We start from the raw sequence: 20,000 nt of genomic DNA, 5'->3' as shown, positions 1-20,000 counted from the left end.
GTCATTTTTTGCAGAGAGTACATACTTTGGGAAGAGATGGAGAGGATGGCCCCACATACCAGTGCTTTGAATGTAGCTGTGTGTTTAAGAAGTTGGGCAGTTTAAATGCTCATATCAGTCGTGCTCACCAGGACAGTGGGGTAAAAGCTTGAGACAGTTTTATATGATATGAAGTGTAATGGAGAACTTTGTTTGGGTTGGATTTCTGTATCAGTAGAGTTACAGTTGTCCAGTATGTAAAATACTTGAACAGGAAATCTAGATTTTGAATCTCAGCAAGTTCTGATTTAAATTATAAGATGAGTTGCTTTTCAAAATGCACAACAGTGATATTTACGAGTCTTTTGTCATGGAAGCCAGTTATATCATTTGTAACAAACGTAGAAATTGGGAACCACGTCTGTAGCCAGCATAATATTGATATATTTACATTCCACTGTATTCATGAAAGTTTATCGCAAGCTTTGTGCTGTACTCAGAATAAGAATGAATGAATTTATGTTCCCGTCCCAGTTAGAGTCAGAAGCAGAGCTCTTCATGTTGTAGAATTGGTCGTATTGAGTCAACTGTGAAGCTTCTCATATATATTGAGGAAATATGAATAGCCATTAAATTATTTTTTCTCTCTTTAGGCATCTTTTTTGTAAGTAATATGAAAAGGGGTGCAAACAAATTAAATGATGAGTATTATAATAATCTTTCAATGCCAAAATAATTGGTGGAAAGGGGAGAAATTTAAAAAAAAAATCCATTTACTATCAGAGGGGTCTTTGATTTTAAAAGTAGGTTACTACTCATATTCTAAATTTTTGGACTTTAAAAATAGGATTATCTTGATTTACTCATTTCTCAAATTATACCATTGTTTTTTGGTTGTTGTCTCTTTTTTTTTTTGTATAGTTTGCCACTCCTAGGGGAGTTTGTTACATCAATTGTACTTGTACATGTATCGTTTAAAATTTTCAGATTCTTCCCACTCAGGTGGAAATAAAGAACACTTTAAATGATGTTGTGAATATTAGCCAAGTAAGAAACAGGAAAATCTTATTGTTCATTATATCCAAAGTTCAAGATAACTGACGTTGAATTATACAATTCAATGTGAAATTATGGGGATTTATTTTTACTTCAATATAACATATAATTCACTGTAAGCAATTTCAATATAAGTGGAGTAGACTGTAATAATAAATGTGCCTCTTAGTTCAAAAATTCATTTTTTCATTTAGTGAATGAATGTAATGAGTGCAGTATGTGTTATTTCATTTATTCAGTGATGTGTACTGTTGTTGACAGGTTGGAGACATGTCCAGCTCGGAGGACATTTTACGACAAGCCTTGGAAAACAGCGGCCTTCCTAGCGGTTCTGAAGTGGTGTCTGCGGTAGAAAATGTGCCTGTGTCCGGCTCAGCAGCCACCACAGTCCCTGTATCAACCGTTACTTCCACTCCCACCACCACGGAGCCACTCCCGATTGCACCAGACAACATTATACGTCCACCTCCCCATTATCCTCAGAATATCTCCACCATGACGGTCCATGACACAGCTACAGGTCTCGTTAAAAGACACGTCATCAGAAAGGTGGGAAATAGCAATGGGAACTAAATAACTTTGGAAGTTAATGTTGGAATGAAAATATTAGAAATTGAAATCAGCTTTAAGCACTGTTTATGCATAATATTTAGACAGAAAAGTTATTTTCAAAGAGCTGCATTGATTTATGAAAACGTTTTGAATCTGGGGCATGGCTTCTCTTATTTTAGGTTATTGCTCCTCCACTAACAAATTACAGCAAAATCGTGAAAACTTTAAAATCGATGTACAGCAAACAGTCTTACTCATTCACAGGTGAACGGAGTGCGATGGCATCAGTGCACTTACTGCAGCAAAGAGTTCAAGAAACCCAGTGATCTCGTGAGACATATCCGCATTCACACACACGAGAAGCCTTATAAATGTACGCAGTGTTTCCGAGCATTCGCAGTGAAGAGTACACTCACTGCCCACATCAAGACACATACAGGGGTTAAAGACTACAAATGCCCTACTTGTGACAAATTGTTCTCAACACAGGGAAGTCTGAAGGTTCATCTGAGAATGCATACAGGTAAGCTTTAAAGTGGGATTTAGGGTGGTTGTTGTTTTTATGCCCCCCGTCTGTTTGTCTATGGCAAAATACTTTAACCTTGGTCAAATCTTTTACACCAGAAGAGGTAGAGCTTTCATATTGGTGTATGTATTTCTTGTGGCAAGACTTTTCTATTGACACCAAAATATTTTACATTGTGACCTTAAAGGCCGGCAATTGGGTATAAAAGCAGCCAATCGGTGAAAATGGTGGAATATATGAATTTTCTGGTCACATTCAGATTGCAGCACTTATTTTGCAAAAATAAAGATTAAGCTGTTGTACTGAAATTTTAAAATAGGTATGCTTGTTCCCCTCATAACTGTGCATATATTGGCCATATCTATTTTAGATATAAATTCTCATGAAGTTTTAATTTTGGCCTCAAAAATCTGAAGCAGGGCTAAATTTGTATTTCAAACTAGAGATTGGCAGTTTGTGGGTGTGATTATCTTTTGTTATTGTTTACACCGGATGTTGACTCACATATTGCAGGAGCATGCTTGTCTAGTTCTAGATAAAAGGGATTGCACCAAAGGCAACATGTAATCAAATCACTGTATAACGTGGAAAAAAAGTACTTACTCATATATCATTGGTAAATCCAAATTTTATTTTTTAATTATATATAATCACATTCCATTAAAAAAATTGGTTAACTTTATGAAAATAACTCATTAGGACTGTTCAGTCTGATCACTGTTTCAGAGTTTTGCAGGATTGCTGGTACCTTTTCTCGAATAATGTCAAGCATGATGTTTGTCTGATTAAGCAACAATCTCCTAGGCCAGTTGTGTAACTCCCATTAATTGTCTCTCACCAATGATGACAAATGTCCAATTGATCAACCATCACTCTAAAATTACTCTCAATCTGGACTCTTACATGTGAACATTACAATGTCAAAAAAGACAATCACAGATAGTAGGTCTCCAAATATCATAATGGACAAAATGTTTCTTAATAACCCTTCAATGCACATGTCCTCCATTGCACAGCTACAATTTCTCCCCAAATTCTTCTCATAATTGAAAGGTACCAAGAGGAAAATCATAAGTATTAGTATATCATATATACCAATATTTGTGTATATTATTAAAAAAAACTACATGTTTTAAAAGACATGGATAAAACAATGATGAATTCATTTTGTAGTTCCTAGGGTGAAGTTTTGTTAAAGTAAAAACATAGCCTTTCAGTGCCTCACAGATCGAGCAGAGTGGTAGAAAAATGCGGGGAAACTTTAGTTTATTTTGATAAATCATGCCAGTCTCCCTGTTCAAAATATCGTCTGCTACAGAGCACGTGTAGAGTCAAGCATCAGATTGCTGCTTATTCTGATAACACTGCTAAGCCCTGCCCTCTTGCCTTATATGCTTAATTGCTGTAGGGGTGTAAAATTTTCTAGGTTACTCCCGGCCTTTAACATTGGTCTTTGATCTGGTTCCACTTTGTTGTAATCTGGGGGTATCAGTGTTTCACAAAACACTATATGTTTCTCAACTGGTGATGGAGATTTCATTAAGACAGAGGAGAATAATATTGGAATTTATCATCGCTACAACTTTATTATATGGTTTTGATTTTTCAAATATAGATTTTAAACTTAAAGGGACTGGTTCATGATTTTTGATAAAAATGTTTTTCATTTTTGATGTTAAACATTAGAAATATAGCTTATTTAATGTTGACAGCCAAAATTTTGACCTTCTGAATGCAAGAATAAAAGTAATATTTTAGCCTTGAATATGTGTTATGTAAACAAAGACTCCAGTCTTTTTATGTAAACAAACAAACAAGTGAAATATTGATTTTGCAATATAATGCATCTTAATTTTGCATAGTAACAAATTTTAACTTTTAGATGACACATTTAACCCCAAAAATGCTTGAAATGTGAAAGATATAATAATACTTAGATCGATATCCATTTCTTTTGAAAATTTCATAAACAATAGCATACCGCAATCTTTGTTTACAAAACAAATAATAAACTCTCTAAAATGAGATTCTGTGATGATGTATCATCTTAATTTTCATGTGAAATCTTTCAAACATATTAGACAGTAGATTTTGATCATTAAAAGTGAAAAACAAAATTTTTGGTAAAATCGTGAGTCAGTCCCTTTAAAGCAGATCACCAACACATAGTGAGAATGCAGGATACACTTTATTGGTTGACCGGTTTCAACCAAGGGGCGGACGTCATCAGAACCATAGATATAGAATATAGATTTTAATAGGCATTTTGATAGGCTCTTGCAATTGAAATGACTATGCTTTGAAAGTAATGGAGAGAGTGCAAACTTATGAGAGAAAATTGAAAACCTGTGATTGTTAATTAGTACAATATAAAATATCATCTTTTTTTAACTTGCAAATGCAATTATTTTTAGGTGCGAAGCCCTTTGAGTGTCCTCAGTGTGAAAAACTGTTCAGGACGTCTGCTCACAGAAAATCTCACATACAGTCTCACTTCAAAGAAATGCAGGAGGAAGCTGATGGGAGTCCAAGGAAGAGGGCTTTCAAAAGAATATCTCACAAAATGGGCGATCTCCCTGATATTCCATTGCAGGAACCAATACTCATCACAGATACAGGTAAGGGACTTTTAAGGAATTTTTTAAGCAGTTTCATACATGTGTAAGAGGTGGCGACATAGTAAGAGATCCCGACATAATAAGAGATCCCGACAAAGTAAGAGATCCCGACAAAGTAAGAGGTGTCGACAAAGTAAGAGGTGTCGACATAGTGAGAGGTGACAACTTGGTAAGAGATCCCGACATAGTAAGAGATCCCGACATAGTAAGAGGTGACAACATAGTAAAAGATCCCGACATAGTAAGAGGTGACAATATGGTAAGAGATCCCGACATAGTAAGAGATCCCAACATAGTAAGAGATCCCAACATAGTAAGAGGTGACGACATAGTAAAAGGTCCCAACATAGTAAGAGATCCCGACATAGTAAAAGGTCCCAACATAGTAAAAGATCCCAACATAGTAAAAGATCCGGACATAGGAAGAGGTGGCGACATAGTAAGAGGTGGCGACATAGTTTGTTCAGTCAGTACTTGTGTAATACCTGCCCATGTTTTGCTATTTTTGGGTAATACCTGCCCATATTTTACTATTTTTGTGTAATACCTGCCCATATTTTGCTATTTTTGTGTAATACCTGCCCACGTTTTGCTATTTTTGGGTAATACCTGCCCATGTTTTGCTATTTTTGTGTAATATCTGCCCATATTTTCCTATTTTTGTGTAATATCTGCTAATATTTTCCTATTTTTGTGTAATACCTGCCCATATTTTCCTATTTTTGTATAATACCTGCTAATATATTGCTATTTTAGTGTAATACCTTTACATATTTTGCTATTTTTGAGTACAGGCCTGATCCAGCAACCTTCACGACACAGTTTGTTCAGTCAGTATCTGGGAGAAGCTGGTAGTGTGGACAGACCCTACAAGTGTGGATTTTGTCAGAGGGGGTTCAAGAAATCCAGTCATCTCAAGCAGCATATTAGGTCACACACCGGTGAGTGGTGATGTAATGGGGAATTGTTTTTTATATGCCCATCTTAAGACGGGACGTATTATGGTATGGCATTCATGTCCGTCCGTCTGTTAGCTTTTTCGTGTCCGACCCGTAACTTAAATACTACAAGGCCTAGAATCATCAAACTTTGTCTGTAGATACATCTTGGGTAGAAGGTGTGTCGCACATTAAAACCAGGTCACTGTGACTTTTCATTAAGAAGATATCCGTCTGTCCGTCCGTCTGTTAGCTTTTTCGTGTCCGACCCGTAACTTAAATACTACAAGGCCTAGAATCATCAAACTTTGTCAGTAGATACATCTTGGGTAGAAGGTGTGTCGCACATTAAAACCAGGTCACTGTGACTTTTCATTAAGAAGATATGGCCATATATGGCAAAAACTTGTCCGGCTCATAACTTGAAAACTATTAGACCTAGAATCACCAAAATTGGTCAACTAATGCATCTTAGGTAGAAGGTGTGTCGCATCCTACTTTAAGGTCACTGTGACATTTAATTAAGGTGATATTAAAAAAAATGTTTTAATGGCTACAATCTATACTGTTAACAATATGTGACGGTCGTATCATGTGCCGTGGCGGTGCACTTTATTTTAATTTGTAGTAATCTTTTGGTACACTGGGGCTTAAAGGGAAGAACCTAATGATTAACATCTCTATGGTTAAGAACAAAGATATAGGTGATTTCAAAATTAACAATATTATGGCTTCATTTAGCACAACTGCATAGTGTTTCACTCAGTTTTGTTTGCAGTTTGAATATCTATTCATTCCAAGGTATTATAGATTCATTCAGAAACACAATCTTTCATTTTATGATTGATATTGAGATGTAGTGTTATTTTCTTTTTCTTTTCTTAAGGGGAAAAGCCTTTCAAGTGTCTGCAGTGTACGAGATCCTTTGTATCCAGCGGCGTCTTGAAGGCTCACATTAGAACCCATACTGGTCTGAAAGCGTACAAGTGCCTGATCTGTGACAGCATGTTCACAACTAATGGCAGCCTGAAACGTCACATGTCCACTCACAGTGAGGTCCGCCCCTTCATGTGTCCGTACTGTCAGAAGACTTTCAAAACGAGTGTCAACTGCAAGAAACACATGAAAACACACAGGTAGGAAACTGTAAGAAACACATGAAAACACACAGGTAGGAAACTACAGGAAACACATGAAAGCATGCAGGTAGGAAACTGCAGGAAACACATGAAAACACACAGGTAGGAAACTGCAGGAAACACACAGGTAGGAAACTGCAGGAAACACACAGGTAGGAAACTGCAGGAAACACACAGGTAGGAAACTGCAGGAAACACATGAAAACACATAGGTAGGAAACTGCAGAAAACACATGAAAACACACAGTTAGGAAACTGCAGGAAACACACAGGTAGGAAACTGCAGGAAACACATAAAAACACACAGGTAGGAAACACACAGGTAGGAAACTGCAGAAAACACATGAAAACACACAGTTAGGAAACTGCAGGAAACACACAGGTAGGAAACTGCAGGAAACACACAGGTAGGAAACTGCAGGAAACACACAGGTAGGAAACTACAGGAAACACATGAAAACACACAGGTAGGAAACTGCAGGAAACACATGAAAGCACTAGGGTAGGAGGAAACTAGCGTAATCAAGTACAAGAAAGTGAAAATAGAATTATGAATAATTGGACTGTTAGTGATGGTTTTCAATGTGTTAAATCTCTTCCATTTTGCAAGACGTCACTTACCTTGCCTTGTTAGATTTATTAGTCAGATTTCTGCAGTTAATTTGTTCAACACTGAATACATTTACAAAATTATTCATGATAACCTTATTTTTGCATCAAGTTAACCTCGCTTATTTACTCGAAAATAAAGTTATAGAGAACAGGTTTACAACTTTGATAGAATGCTTTATTGGTATGAATGATCTTCAGAAGTAGTGGATTTTATGCTGTTAGGTACCGTATAGCAGGGTAGGTTTTTTTCTGCGGGGGGATAAATTTGGCTTATTTTAGCAGTTAGATAACTTTCCACCAAAATTTCACTCGCCAAATATGTGCCCAATGTTTGCAAGAGAGATAACAGATAACTCTTCCGTGTCTGCCAAAATTTATTCTGTTAAAATTATTAGCATTCCTTTGAGCCAGCAAATCGTCAAATTTTAGACCAGTGGTAAAAAAAACCCTATACAGTATGAATAGGATAATTATTCTAAATATCAGTTACTGAAGATGGTTGTATTTTGTAGACACGAGCTAGCAATACAGGCTTTACAGACCGGAGAACAGGATGATGCAAAACCTCTAGTGACCGAGAAAGAGAAGGAATCCGAACAGAATCTGGTTATTGAGAACCAGATGGTAGAACTGGGCTTTACTCAGCAGGTACTTAATGACACTTTCATATCGTTAAACTGTAGCTTAGAGTTAGTTATCAAGAAAATCTTACGCAGCAGGTACTTAATGTCACTTTGAGACCATTAAACTGTAGGTTAGAATTAGTATATACAAAGAAAACAAATGATTTTTCATGGAATTATTAGGGAGATATTTAAAGCAGTACAAGCTACTTGTATAACTCATTATACAAGATAAAAATATTAAAGATAAAGCAACCAGTTAAACACCATGTTTGTGATCGTAATTTGTTTTATGTCGTTGAATCGGGATTAAAGTGAAAAAAAAATGTTGATTTCTGAATTACTATCTGACATAAACATTATAACCCGGATGTCACCTATTCAGAGTCACAGTGCATTATTGAGCTTTGTAAACAAGTCGGGAAGACATGTGCATAACCTAAAGTTAAGCTCACTGATTCTGTAAGAAAAAGACACAAAATAGCTATTACTTTCCAACTGCTTTTAACTGAAGTAAAATTAGTGACTCATTAGAAATTTCAATAGCTACTCAAGTCCAATCCATCTTGTTATCAGCATCCCGTTCAGGTTCAGTAATCATCCTTATTGTATCCAGAGATAATTAAGCTATGGCCATTTCAAAGGAAAGTGTACAGCATGAATGCAATTTTTCAGGGTTACTTTGTCTTTCATGCTGAATTTCTTAGCAAACTCCCGTCATTATATTAGTTTTATGGGTAGGTGTAAATTGATGCTTAAAACTGCCACCAGTTACAGCATGTATTGCTTCATAATGAAAACACTTGAAGGTTATTCTCCATGTTATTCCAGGAGCTGACAGTTCCGACCTCCGGAACACAGGGTGACCTAGGACAACAGTCTATCTTAGCTGCTGATTCCTTGGATAACTTCCAACAAGCTCTAAATCAGCAGGTCAGTAGCTCACTTACAAGTTTTATTATATGTGGCTCACTACACCTTGACAGAGATTATCAAATCAGTATGAAATGGTTTAATCATGAAAGATATAATGATATGTATTAAGTACACATGATAATAAGGCAAAAATTACACAATTTTGGAGAAAGAGGCATTTTTCCCAAAAATATTTGAATGAATAAAAAGAAAAGACACTGGTGGATTTGAACTTGGAATTTGTGGGGTCCATAACCTGATACCTTATCCACTGAGCTACATAGATATATAGACAAATTGATCGATACAAGTAATTTCACAAAATATTTGAATCAACATCTTGTGATATAGTGTCATGAAATATATAAGTTTTGATTTAGTGAGCTACCTTAAAGGGACTGGTTCACGATTTTTGATAAAAATATTTTTCATTTTTGATGTTAAACATTAAAAATATAACTCATTTAATGTTGACAGCCAAAATTTTTACTTTTAAAATGCAAGAATGAAAGCAATATATTAGCCTTAAATCCGTATTATGTAAACAAAGACTCGAGTCTTTATATGTAAACAAACAAACAAGTGAACTATTGATTTTGTAATATAATGCATCTTAATTTTGCACAGTCACAAATTTTAACCTTTAGATGACACATTTTACCCCCAAAAATGCTTGAAATGTGAAAGGTATAATAAACTTAGATTGATATCTGTTTCTTTCGAAAATTTTGTAAACAATAGCATACCGCAATCTTTGTTTACAAAACAAATAATAAACTCTCTATAATGAGCTTCTGTGATAATGTATAACCTTAATTTTCATGTGAAATCTTTCAAACACATTAGACAGTAGATTTTGATCATTAAAAGTGAAAAAGAAAATTTTGGGGAAAATCGTGAATCAGTCCCTTTAAAGCTAGGCAGCAGATGGAATATTCCTGTGTGAGAAATAAAATACTCGCAATCTTGTGTCTGTATTTCAGTTGTTTGGACAACAGCAGACATTTACACAGAGTCTGCTAGGTACAGGCCAGCAAAATTTCAGTCAGCTCAACTCCCAGATGAGTGCACAGACTACTGAGGGTCCGATTAATGGAGCTTCCAGCAACCAGTTAAACAATGGGAACCAGTTTAACACCCTGAATAACCAAGTAGATGCTCAAGTGCCTACCCAATTAAACACTCAGATTGGAGGATTTAACCAGAACCAATTCAATATGCAGGTAAACATTATATGTTCTGAATTATTTTTCAAATATTAGGCAATATTGTGGCAAAGAGATGTGTCATAATGGGACTGATAGCCCCATGAAGTTAATCTAGATTGGGGTTTTTCGACAACTTCTACAATTTCTGCATTACATAGACATCGACGGGAATGATCCCGATATGTCATACTTAATTTTGATGGAGAGTGGAAATGCAGAATTCATCAAAATTTCTTCCCACTAAACAACCTGGACAGAAGTTTTGCTTTTTTTGTCATTGTCCTTTACATTATCAAAATTACTATGTTGTAAAATTGCATGTGTCACATGTCCCAAGCAACCTTTGAGTAAGCTCTATGATATTGTTCTATGATGAATCCCCCCAAGTGACCTTGACCTTATTTACATGGTCTTATTGAAAAAAATGACATACTTCTAGTGATGAGCAAGCTTTATGTCAAATGTGAGCTTTTTATCTCCGCTAGAAAGAAGAGCATTTAATCTTTTTCTCCCAGTTATTTTGACAAAATCCATGATAATATGAATAACCCACTGCTGTTGAATATGTGTATATGAATAACCCACTGATGTTGAATATGTTTATATGAATAACCCACTGATGTTGAATATGTGTATAGGAATAACCCACTGCTGTGTTTAATATGTGTATATGAATAACCCACTGATATTGAATACGTGTATATGAATAACCTACTGATGTTAAATATGTGTATATGAATAATCCACTGATGTTGAATATGTGCTATGTCTAATTTTTTTTTCATAGAACCAATCACTCCAGAACAACCTTGACATCAATAACCTTCAAGCGACCTTCAGCTCTCAAGGAGTGACTTCTCTGACGACCAGTCTCCCCAGCACTTCCATGCAGAACATACTTCCTACAAGGTCAGTGTACAAATATGTTGATGAACAGTACTATTTTTAGATTAGTTAAATTACCCGTCAGCACAAGATTTACTCCGCAGTTGCTCAACAGGAATTTAAGGGAAGCCTGTTACATTCTCTACTTTCAGTATACATTGTAATTCTTCTTTATATAGTATTAAAAATTACTTTGTCAGAAATTTTTGATCTTATAATCAAAATGCTAAAAAACTTTTTCTGTTACATAGCCATTGGTAAACACAAGTTCAACATTTGTTGAGTCAATTCCATACATTTCAAGCTTTCTGACTTTGTTAGGTATACATGTACCTTTCAAAATATGAATACAAGAAGGAAATTTTAAAATGATTAAGGATATGCATGCTGCGACAATGTGACTGGAATATGTTTTAAGTCGTCTAAACAGCAGCATCAGTTTGCCATTGTGTCATCAGTTCTTTTCATTGTCCAATGTAATGCAAATATGACATTGAAAATTGTCTCTGTAATGTTTCGTATTCTGAGAAGCAACATCCTGAAATTGTGAAAATATGTAAAAATATGGTCTTCATTTGCATATGTGCCATGTAATCTTGGTGAAAGTGTCAGTTCAAATATTCAGCCTTCACCGATTCATCTCAGCTGAGATTAATGTGCCATGGTGTACTTCGGTATTTTTACAGCGACCTCCCTCTTCCTGAAGCAGAAGAACCGGAGACTGTGTCAGAGACCGAACAGCCCAGTGCAGTGATACATCGACAGAGAATAGAACCGGAGCAGACCTTCGAGACGCTGACTGGACACAGCCGGAAGTCATACCGATGTGATATCTGTGTTAACAAGGTCTTCAAGAAGCTCAGCCACCTCAAACAACATTACAGATCACACACCGGTATATTTTTCATCACCTGACAATTTGTTTATCTCTATGGTTAATATAGATGTGGGATCTTTTTCTTTTAAATTGATGATTTATTTTCAGGAGAAAAGCCATTCAAATGTATCAATTGTGACAAGCAGTTTGTGTCATCTGGTGTGTTAAAGGCCCATATGAAAACCCATATGGGATCTAAGGATTTCCATTGTGAAATCTGCCAAGCTGCCTTCACTACCAATGGATCTTTGACTCGTCACATGACTGTTCACGTGTCCTACACTAATCGCCCATTCAAATGTAGTGCTTGTGATCAGACATTTAGAACCGCCAGTCAGTGTAAGCGACACGAGAAACAGCATAGGCCAGGTGGGTTTCTTTGCTGCATTCTTTTATTAGTGTTTAAAAATGAATGAAAATTAAGGAAGGAATTAAAATGATTTCCATGCATCCTCATGTAGTGTTGATTAAGCCCCCCCCCCCCCCCTCCCTCTCCCCTCCCCCTGCAAGGCCAAAAGGATGGGGCCATGTAAATGTGCAATAAAGGCTTTCATAGGGTTCATTAAAATCTCGTCAACAAGGTTACACAATTTGGATAATAATTTGGTCAGAACTTATGCATTGATTAAGACTAATTGATTAAGATTAAGACTAAAACAGAAGTTTGGCTCACTCCAGACCTCCAAAATCCAATGATATATTTGAAATAAGCCATGTACTATGATTCTTTTATTTTGGAATGTGTTTTGGCTAATGTGATTTTGTAAAATGTATATAGGTTTTCTGTCGTGTATTGTTGTATTCAATCAAATTAGAATTAGTTCCTGTGGACCGCTTATGTATATCACTCCACCTTGTGTAGCAATATACGTGACTAGATCAAAGGATTTAATTTTGATGAGATTGTGTTGTATTGAATAAGAAAAATCATGGAATTTTGATTAATCCGATATTAAGGTAAAGGAATATGGAATAATGCATTGTGTTTAAATAGATTATGGTGAAGAGCCCCAGACATCTACCCGTGTTAGGAAACAAGCTGTGGTGCAGGTGTCTGAGGAGCAGACAGAGGCTTTAACCAGAGGCAACCAGGAACAGGAAGATCTGTCCGTGTCCGAAAAGATTCTATTGGAGTCCGCGAAGAAGGGAGAATCTCTTCAGGTATGCATCAGGAGTACTTCCTTGTAAAGGGTGATGCATCAGGAGTACTTCCTTGTAAAAGGTGATGCATCAGGAGTATTTCCTTGTAAAGAGTGATGCATCAGGAGTACTTCCCTGTAAAGGGTGATGCATCAGGAGTACTTCCTTGTAAAGGGTGATGCATCAGGGGTACTTCCTTGTAAAGGGTGATGCATCAGGGGTACCTCTTTGTAAAGGGTGAATCTCTGCAGATATGCATCAGGAGTACTCCTTGTAAAGGGTCATCCATAAGTAAACGTTGATTGCTGTAACTTATCCTGAGATTTTTATAGGGTCTGTACAGGGCCGAAATTCGGACCCATTTCCAATGCCAAAATACAGGTGTTTTTCCCAAAATGACACCTAAAAATTCCCCTAAGATGATAAAAAGATCGCAAATCAAAAGTTGTTCTCAAAATATTCAAAATTTAGATGATTTAAATTCAGATGAGGTAAAAATTGTCATCTTCAGCCACCACTTACACTGGAGACCGATACTTATTTCCTCAAGTAAAATCCGACTTGGACTATGCCTGGGTCATGGGTTAACTGGAACTTTAACTTTTCCATTCACTAAAAAAAAAATTGAAGTTAACTTAAGTTGGTAGATAAATCAATTTAGTTTTAATAGCTTTTTAAAAAATTGTAATCTCAGGGATCGAAATTAACTTTTTTCACCACTAGCAAATTTTAGCTAGTGGATTATTTTCCAACTAGCAAAATTGAGCTTTTACTAGCATTTTTCAATCGATTACTGTTTTACATGAATTTAAGAAATCAAGCATGTCTCTTTATCAAAATTTTGGGAAAATCTTTTAAAATCTCCTTTAAAGTGCAATAATAAAAATAAGATTGCGAATTCTTTCATTTAAAATTCAATGAATTATCAGACAACATACATGGTGTGGGTCATAGGGTACACTTGTGCGGCGTACTCGCTGTCCAGAGATCTACCACCTATTTACAGCATCATGTGGATTGAAATCTTGAAGACTGTTTGCGCCAATTCAATCTACATGTTCAAAACTTTTGGAAATTTCATCTAAAAAAATTCTAGTTGAAAAGAAAACCCCGCGAGCTCGAAGTGTTTGACTATAGAGTACAGAAGGACACCGCGTAAACGGTGACACACTGTCATGTGTTGTTTCATGTAGACGCGGACGAGATCAATATGCTTGCTATTTAAATCAGACGTCTATGAGACGTCTGAAGTGTGTATGAAGTAGGCCATCTTCGGCATCACTGACTGAGATGACCTTGGCCTTAGTTATTTATTCGATCCATGTTTACTTTTTCAATACTTGTATATTCATTCTGTAAAGCGTTTCTATGCACAAGACAAAATTATTGTAAACTTCAAAGTACAGCCAATAAACCGAGGAAATCCGGGAAAAAGATCGGGGTTTTTTCACTCGCAAAAAGTTGCGATCACTTGTGATTTTTTACTCGCAAATTCAATTTTTAACTCGCATTTAGCGAGTATTTCCCCTTAATTTTGTTGGCTGAATCTTTTTTGGTATTTCAACTATTAAGATATTGCCGATTTTCCCAATGTAAATGGTTCTGGCCCTTTAAATCAATGCTTTAAAAAAAATCTCATATCTGTTAAATAGTAAGAAGGTATGTTTTTTTCAGTCGAATTAACTGTGATGTACAAAATGTACTTGATAACATTTCTGTTTGAATGTAGAAGAATGATGAAGAGAGTCATGAGCAGCATCAATCCGGAAAACATCCCCATCAGTGTTCACACTGTACCAAGTCCTTCAAGAAACCCAGCGACCTTGTGCGACACATCCGAATCCACACGGGTGAAAAACCCTACATTTGTGATATCTGCAGCCGTTCTTTCACAGTCAAATCAACTCTTGACAGCCACATGAAAACACATGGGACCAGTAAGTATTGATATGATAGATACTTCATGAATACAGTTGAACTTTGGTATCTCGAACACCGATATCTCACATTATCACCGGTGTGAGATCAACTTTACCCATGTGAGACAGCCATGTGAGATTTTTCTGTCTCACACTGCTGCAACGTCATTTGATTGTGACTTCATATATCTCTATGATTTACGTTACATGACAAAGTAAAATATTTATATTTTGTATTGTTTTCTTTAAATTTCAATTTGATATAGCTTTCTGGTGGACAACCTTTGGTATTTTAATTTACACTTATAGTGTAAACCATTTTTGGATATACTCTCTCTGGCTATCTAATTAGTTTTTTGCATTGAAGTTCAAATGAGGATTTGGATCATTTTGAATTTTCTCAAAGCTCTTGAATTTATTCAGTAAACTGTGGATAAGATATGAGAAAAATAATCCTTCAGTATTTACTCATGTGGGATAGGGAAATTCCACCTCTGGAACAAGATTCACTCTTGTTCCAGAGTGGAATTTCCCTATCCCACACTTGAACTAATGAAGGATTCTATTAATCTCGAATACCATGGATATGTTGAAGTGATTTGGAAGTCTCAACCACTTATTCTATGCATATTTTACCCTCAATATCTTGAATCCTTGGATATCTTGAAGTTTTTTATCACTCCCATTGCATTAGAGATAACAAGGTTTGACTGTATTAAATGTTAGGTTTTTGTTGGATGTGAAATAGGGGATTTTCCTACGTTTGTGTATTCTGTGGTTTAGAACATGAAAAATATGCAAGGGCTCTAAAATTTGCAAATTCTAACCATATACATGTATGCTGTAAAGTGGGAAAGATACATAAGAGCTTTTAAGTTTTCAAATTCTAACCATTAACTTGTTTGAGAGAAGTTAATTTTGCAAAACTATTGACAGTGAGAATTCGAAAGATTTAATACAAATATTTCCACAAGGGTTGAAGTTCGCAAATAACTCCTTGCGAAGCAGACAGACAATTTTTATTGCATTGCAGGATGTTAACCTCTTTAGGAAATTGATAAGGATGTCTTCAAAACCAACATGATTGAATTATAGAACTTTATCTTTTCTACTTTTCAGACCACAAAAAGTTTAGCTGTCATATATGCTGTTCAAGATTTTCTACAAAGGGAAGTTTGAAGGTTCACATGCGTTTACACACTGGTGCCAAGCCTTTCAAGTGCCCCCACTGCGACCTGAGATTTAGAACATCAGGACACAGAAAGAGCCACATTGTGGGTCACTTAAAACCAGACCTGCCGAAGAAGAGGAAAGTGAACTTTATCCATGACGATGACCAGTCCAGCCAGTCGCAGCACATCAACATGATCAGTGTCCCTGACATTCAGAATGTGATGAGTACTAGCCAGGCCAATGGTCAGGTGATCAATATTGAACCCACTGTATTCCAGTCTCCCAACATACTACCAGTGTCTCTGTCCTTGGCGGACAACATGGGTCAGATACAAGAGAGCACTCTGGCCGCCCACGTCCTGCAGGGACTAGACAATGTCCAGCTACAGCTGACCGGCAATGTGGGACAGGGTGGGATACAGATCACTGGACTGGACCCCAGTATTTTCTCTCAGACCGTTCAGATTGATGCTAGCCTACTGCAGCAGCTACAACAACAAGGCAATGTTAACATCACTCTGAACCCTAATGTACTTGCTCAGGGTATGCAGGTGGCGGATCCCAACCTCGTGCAGGGCCTACAGGTAAATGACCTTCTAAAATACTGTGTAAGTGCAATTTTTGGCGAGACACAAATTTAGCGAATTTTTTCCATGAAAATGGGTAGATATATTAGTGAGAGCTAATTTTAGCGACTTTGTTATTCCAGGAGAGATAACTATTACCTAGGATGTGAAATGAATTGTTAGTGATATTCAATTTTAGCGATATATATGTTTCTAAAACTTGTTTTTATCATATCTGTCATTCCTTGTATTTAATGAAATTTTAAAACATCACTTCTAGGTATAAATATTTTCACTAGATAATTGATGTTTTGACCAGTGTATGTATTAACATCTGTAATTTACAGATTCAGACAGTTGGAGACCAGGCAGGACAAAGTGTCTTAACTCAGCCCACAATCAGCTTAGACAGCCAGCAGTCCATCATCCAGATCCCAGCAGGACCACAAGATGGCGCTCCCAACGCTTTTGTTGTTACCGCTGATGGCACGCTAGCTACGGACCAACAGGTAAAATTGACACATCCATTGTTTCCCTGTTCATTGTATAATGTTTACATTTCCATTGTTTTTGCCTTTGATATCTTTTAATAATAACCAGTTCCTCATGAATGCACTGCAGGTGTGAACAATGTGTATGTGGACCTTGATAAATATAATCTGTCTGTTTTAATGGCTGGCAATTCTGACAGGACGGAAGGTAGAATGTAGATTATAAAAAATGCTTCATGGTAATGCTCCATGACATACATCTGAGCTTGTGAAGCAATTTTTGAAGTTGGAGAAGGTTACAGTCTTGCCACACCCACCATACTCTCCAGATCTAGCCCCATGCGACTTTTTCCTTTATCCAAAACTTAGAAAGTTCTTATCTGGTTATCGTTACAAGTCCCGACAAGCCCTTGGCTCAGCCATCAGTCAGTGCCTCAGAGGTCTACCTAAATCAGCATACCGTGACACATTTCAGAAATGGATTCAGAAATTGAAATTATGTATTTCAAACCGCGGAGAATTCTTTGATTGGATGTAATGTTCATTTCACTATTTGAGTCGAATGCTTTTGAGATATCGTACAATACACATTACATATCGAACCGCCCTCATAATTTTGGGATTTAGAATTATGTTTGGTAAAATTGTGGTTGGTCCAACAAATTTCAGTTATTAATGGGGCCCATGTCCAGTATTGTTCAATTTCAAGTACTCGGGATAAAGAGGGTGTAAAAGTTTTAGAATACACATGTAGCGTATGACATTAAAGAAATCAGTTTCATTTCTAAATTTATTTCTTAAATGTGTCTGTCTTCATGCAAATATATGAACTGATCTGGAAGTTAGAGTGTTAAAGTTTACCCAATAGTTTATTTATATCATTAATGCTGGTTATGTAGCAATGCTTGGGCTATACACCGTACAATATTCATGTAAACAGTTTACTACAATATTACCTGTAAATAAACTTCAGTATTCTCCATGTTGTTTTCAACACACAATGTAAGGAAATGCGAAAAGCAATTTATTTTGCACAGCAATTAAATGGTAAATAAACACAATACCAGTTTTGGTATTAAAACAGTTTAAATTACCTCTAAAAATCTATGAATGATGCTTATTACTTCGCTTAAGTGTCTGGTTTTGTGTCTGTGTTTAAATCAGCAGAATTTCATGGAGGATATTGTGAGTGCGTCTTCTACAATACATGTTTATACAAGGTTTCTGTATTTTTCAGATTACAGTGAACCAAGGTGACCTGCAGCAGGTCGAAGGCTTGGTAACTCAGATTAACTCCGACTTGACACAGAATATCTCACAAGACATCTCCCAGGAGATTGATCCGACATCAGAAGGCATAGAGAAGATAGAGGTGGAGGGGGATGATGACGACCTGTCTGGATTGGATGATTCTGAAGAAGAGGAGCCTTCGGAACACCTCGGGGCAGATGATTCGGAACACCTCGGAACTGTGGACGATGACAACCCTACTCTTCTTGAGGATTCAGATGGTCATCCAGATGATCAAGATGGCTTGGCCCACGCTAGTGACACATTGACTCACGGGAGTGAATCCGCTAATGTCAGTTTAAGTGATGCTGTACAAGGAGTGGAATCTCAGAAACAGTTTCCTTCTGAAAGGCAGCATATATGTGGGGTAAAAATTTAGTTGGATTGTTGTCTTAGATACTGTAGATTCTGTAATTAATACAGTGAGATGACTCATATGTCAAATTGCATGAACATGAATTTGCGTGTTTTCTGTTAATCAAGAGTTCTTGCATGTATTTTAGCAACAGAAAATTAAAAGCAAGTAATTTTATTTTGCAAGTGATTCCTCTCGCAAAATTATACGATAATTGTAATTTGTAATTGTAATTAAAAGATTTATATAGCACCCTATCGACATTAGTTCTCTAAAGCGCTTTACAAATGTGAAAGAAAAGATAATATAAAATCGATGTGCACATACATGTGAATAAAATATTCATATTGTCAGAATTAAAATGCATAATTATTATTATTATTATATAGCGCCTAATGTAATGATATGATTACCCTGATAACATATAAAACAACCCTTAGGAATAATCAAATACATAGAAAGGACATAGGTATAATAACAAACTACAGGAGTTTTTTGGGTTTTTTTTTTAACAACACTGTAAGAGCTGTATGTAAGAGCACTACGTATATAAAAATAATCACAAATTAAAAGCTAATCTAAAAAGATGCGTTTTGAGGTCCACTTTAAAACTAGACAGTGAAGTACATTGTCTGAGTTAAAAAGGCAGAGAGTTCCAGAGACTCGATGCAGCCTTGTCCAAACATCGATCCCCATATAAACTCCTCACATATATTTAGGAGACTACAGTAAAGAAAGTCTCAATAATATTTAATAGACTGCAGTCAAGCGTTAATGTTCATTTTGTCATCAACAGGTATGTCATAAAGGGTTTAAGAGAGCCTGCCATCTGAAAGAACACATGAGTATTCATACCGCACCAAGTGGTGCTCGAAAGCAGTCCAAACCCTCAGTTAACAAATGCTCGGAATGTGAGAAAAGTTTCCAGAAACCAAGTCAGCTGGAGAGACATTTCAGAATTCACACAGGTAAATTAGATAGCGATAGAGGTTCTTATTCAGAATTCACACAGGTAATTTAGATAGCGATAGAGGTTCTTATTCAGAATTCACACAGGTAATTTAGATAGCAATAGAGGTTCTTATTCAGAATTCACACAGGTAATTTAGATAGCAATAGAGGTTCTTATTCAGAATTC

General features: G+C 36.2%; 1 protein-coding gene across 1 annotated transcript in view; it reads left to right on the top strand.

The window, feature by feature from the left end:
* LOC125673243 (zinc finger protein 236-like) overlaps positions 1 to 20,000 on the top strand; it is a 35,607-nt gene that overhangs the window by 12,938 nt on the left and 2,669 nt on the right. Inside the window, exons 8-26 of the mRNA XM_048909718.2 lie at positions 15 to 140; positions 967 to 1,026; positions 1,297 to 1,584; positions 1,852 to 2,110; positions 4,528 to 4,731; positions 5,526 to 5,672; positions 6,556 to 6,805; positions 7,933 to 8,068; positions 8,875 to 8,976; positions 9,942 to 10,181; positions 10,954 to 11,075; positions 11,738 to 11,946; positions 12,037 to 12,297; positions 12,923 to 13,089; positions 14,798 to 15,005; positions 16,107 to 16,744; positions 17,074 to 17,235; positions 18,455 to 18,874; positions 19,659 to 19,830. Of these exons, the coding sequence (XP_048765675.2) occupies positions 15 to 140; positions 967 to 1,026; positions 1,297 to 1,584; positions 1,852 to 2,110; positions 4,528 to 4,731; positions 5,526 to 5,672; positions 6,556 to 6,805; positions 7,933 to 8,068; positions 8,875 to 8,976; positions 9,942 to 10,181; positions 10,954 to 11,075; positions 11,738 to 11,946; positions 12,037 to 12,297; positions 12,923 to 13,089; positions 14,798 to 15,005; positions 16,107 to 16,744; positions 17,074 to 17,235; positions 18,455 to 18,874; positions 19,659 to 19,830 (4,171 nt within the window). The remainder of the gene's footprint in view (positions 1 to 14; positions 141 to 966; positions 1,027 to 1,296; positions 1,585 to 1,851; positions 2,111 to 4,527; positions 4,732 to 5,525; positions 5,673 to 6,555; positions 6,806 to 7,932; positions 8,069 to 8,874; positions 8,977 to 9,941; positions 10,182 to 10,953; positions 11,076 to 11,737; positions 11,947 to 12,036; positions 12,298 to 12,922; positions 13,090 to 14,797; positions 15,006 to 16,106; positions 16,745 to 17,073; positions 17,236 to 18,454; positions 18,875 to 19,658; positions 19,831 to 20,000) is intronic.

Source organism: Ostrea edulis, chromosome 1 (assembly GCF_947568905.1).
Source record: "Ostrea edulis chromosome 1, xbOstEdul1.1, whole genome shotgun sequence".
NCBI lineage: Eukaryota > Metazoa > Mollusca > Bivalvia > Ostreida > Ostreidae > Ostrea > Ostrea edulis.
This window is presented reverse-complemented; position numbering and strand designations above follow the sequence as displayed.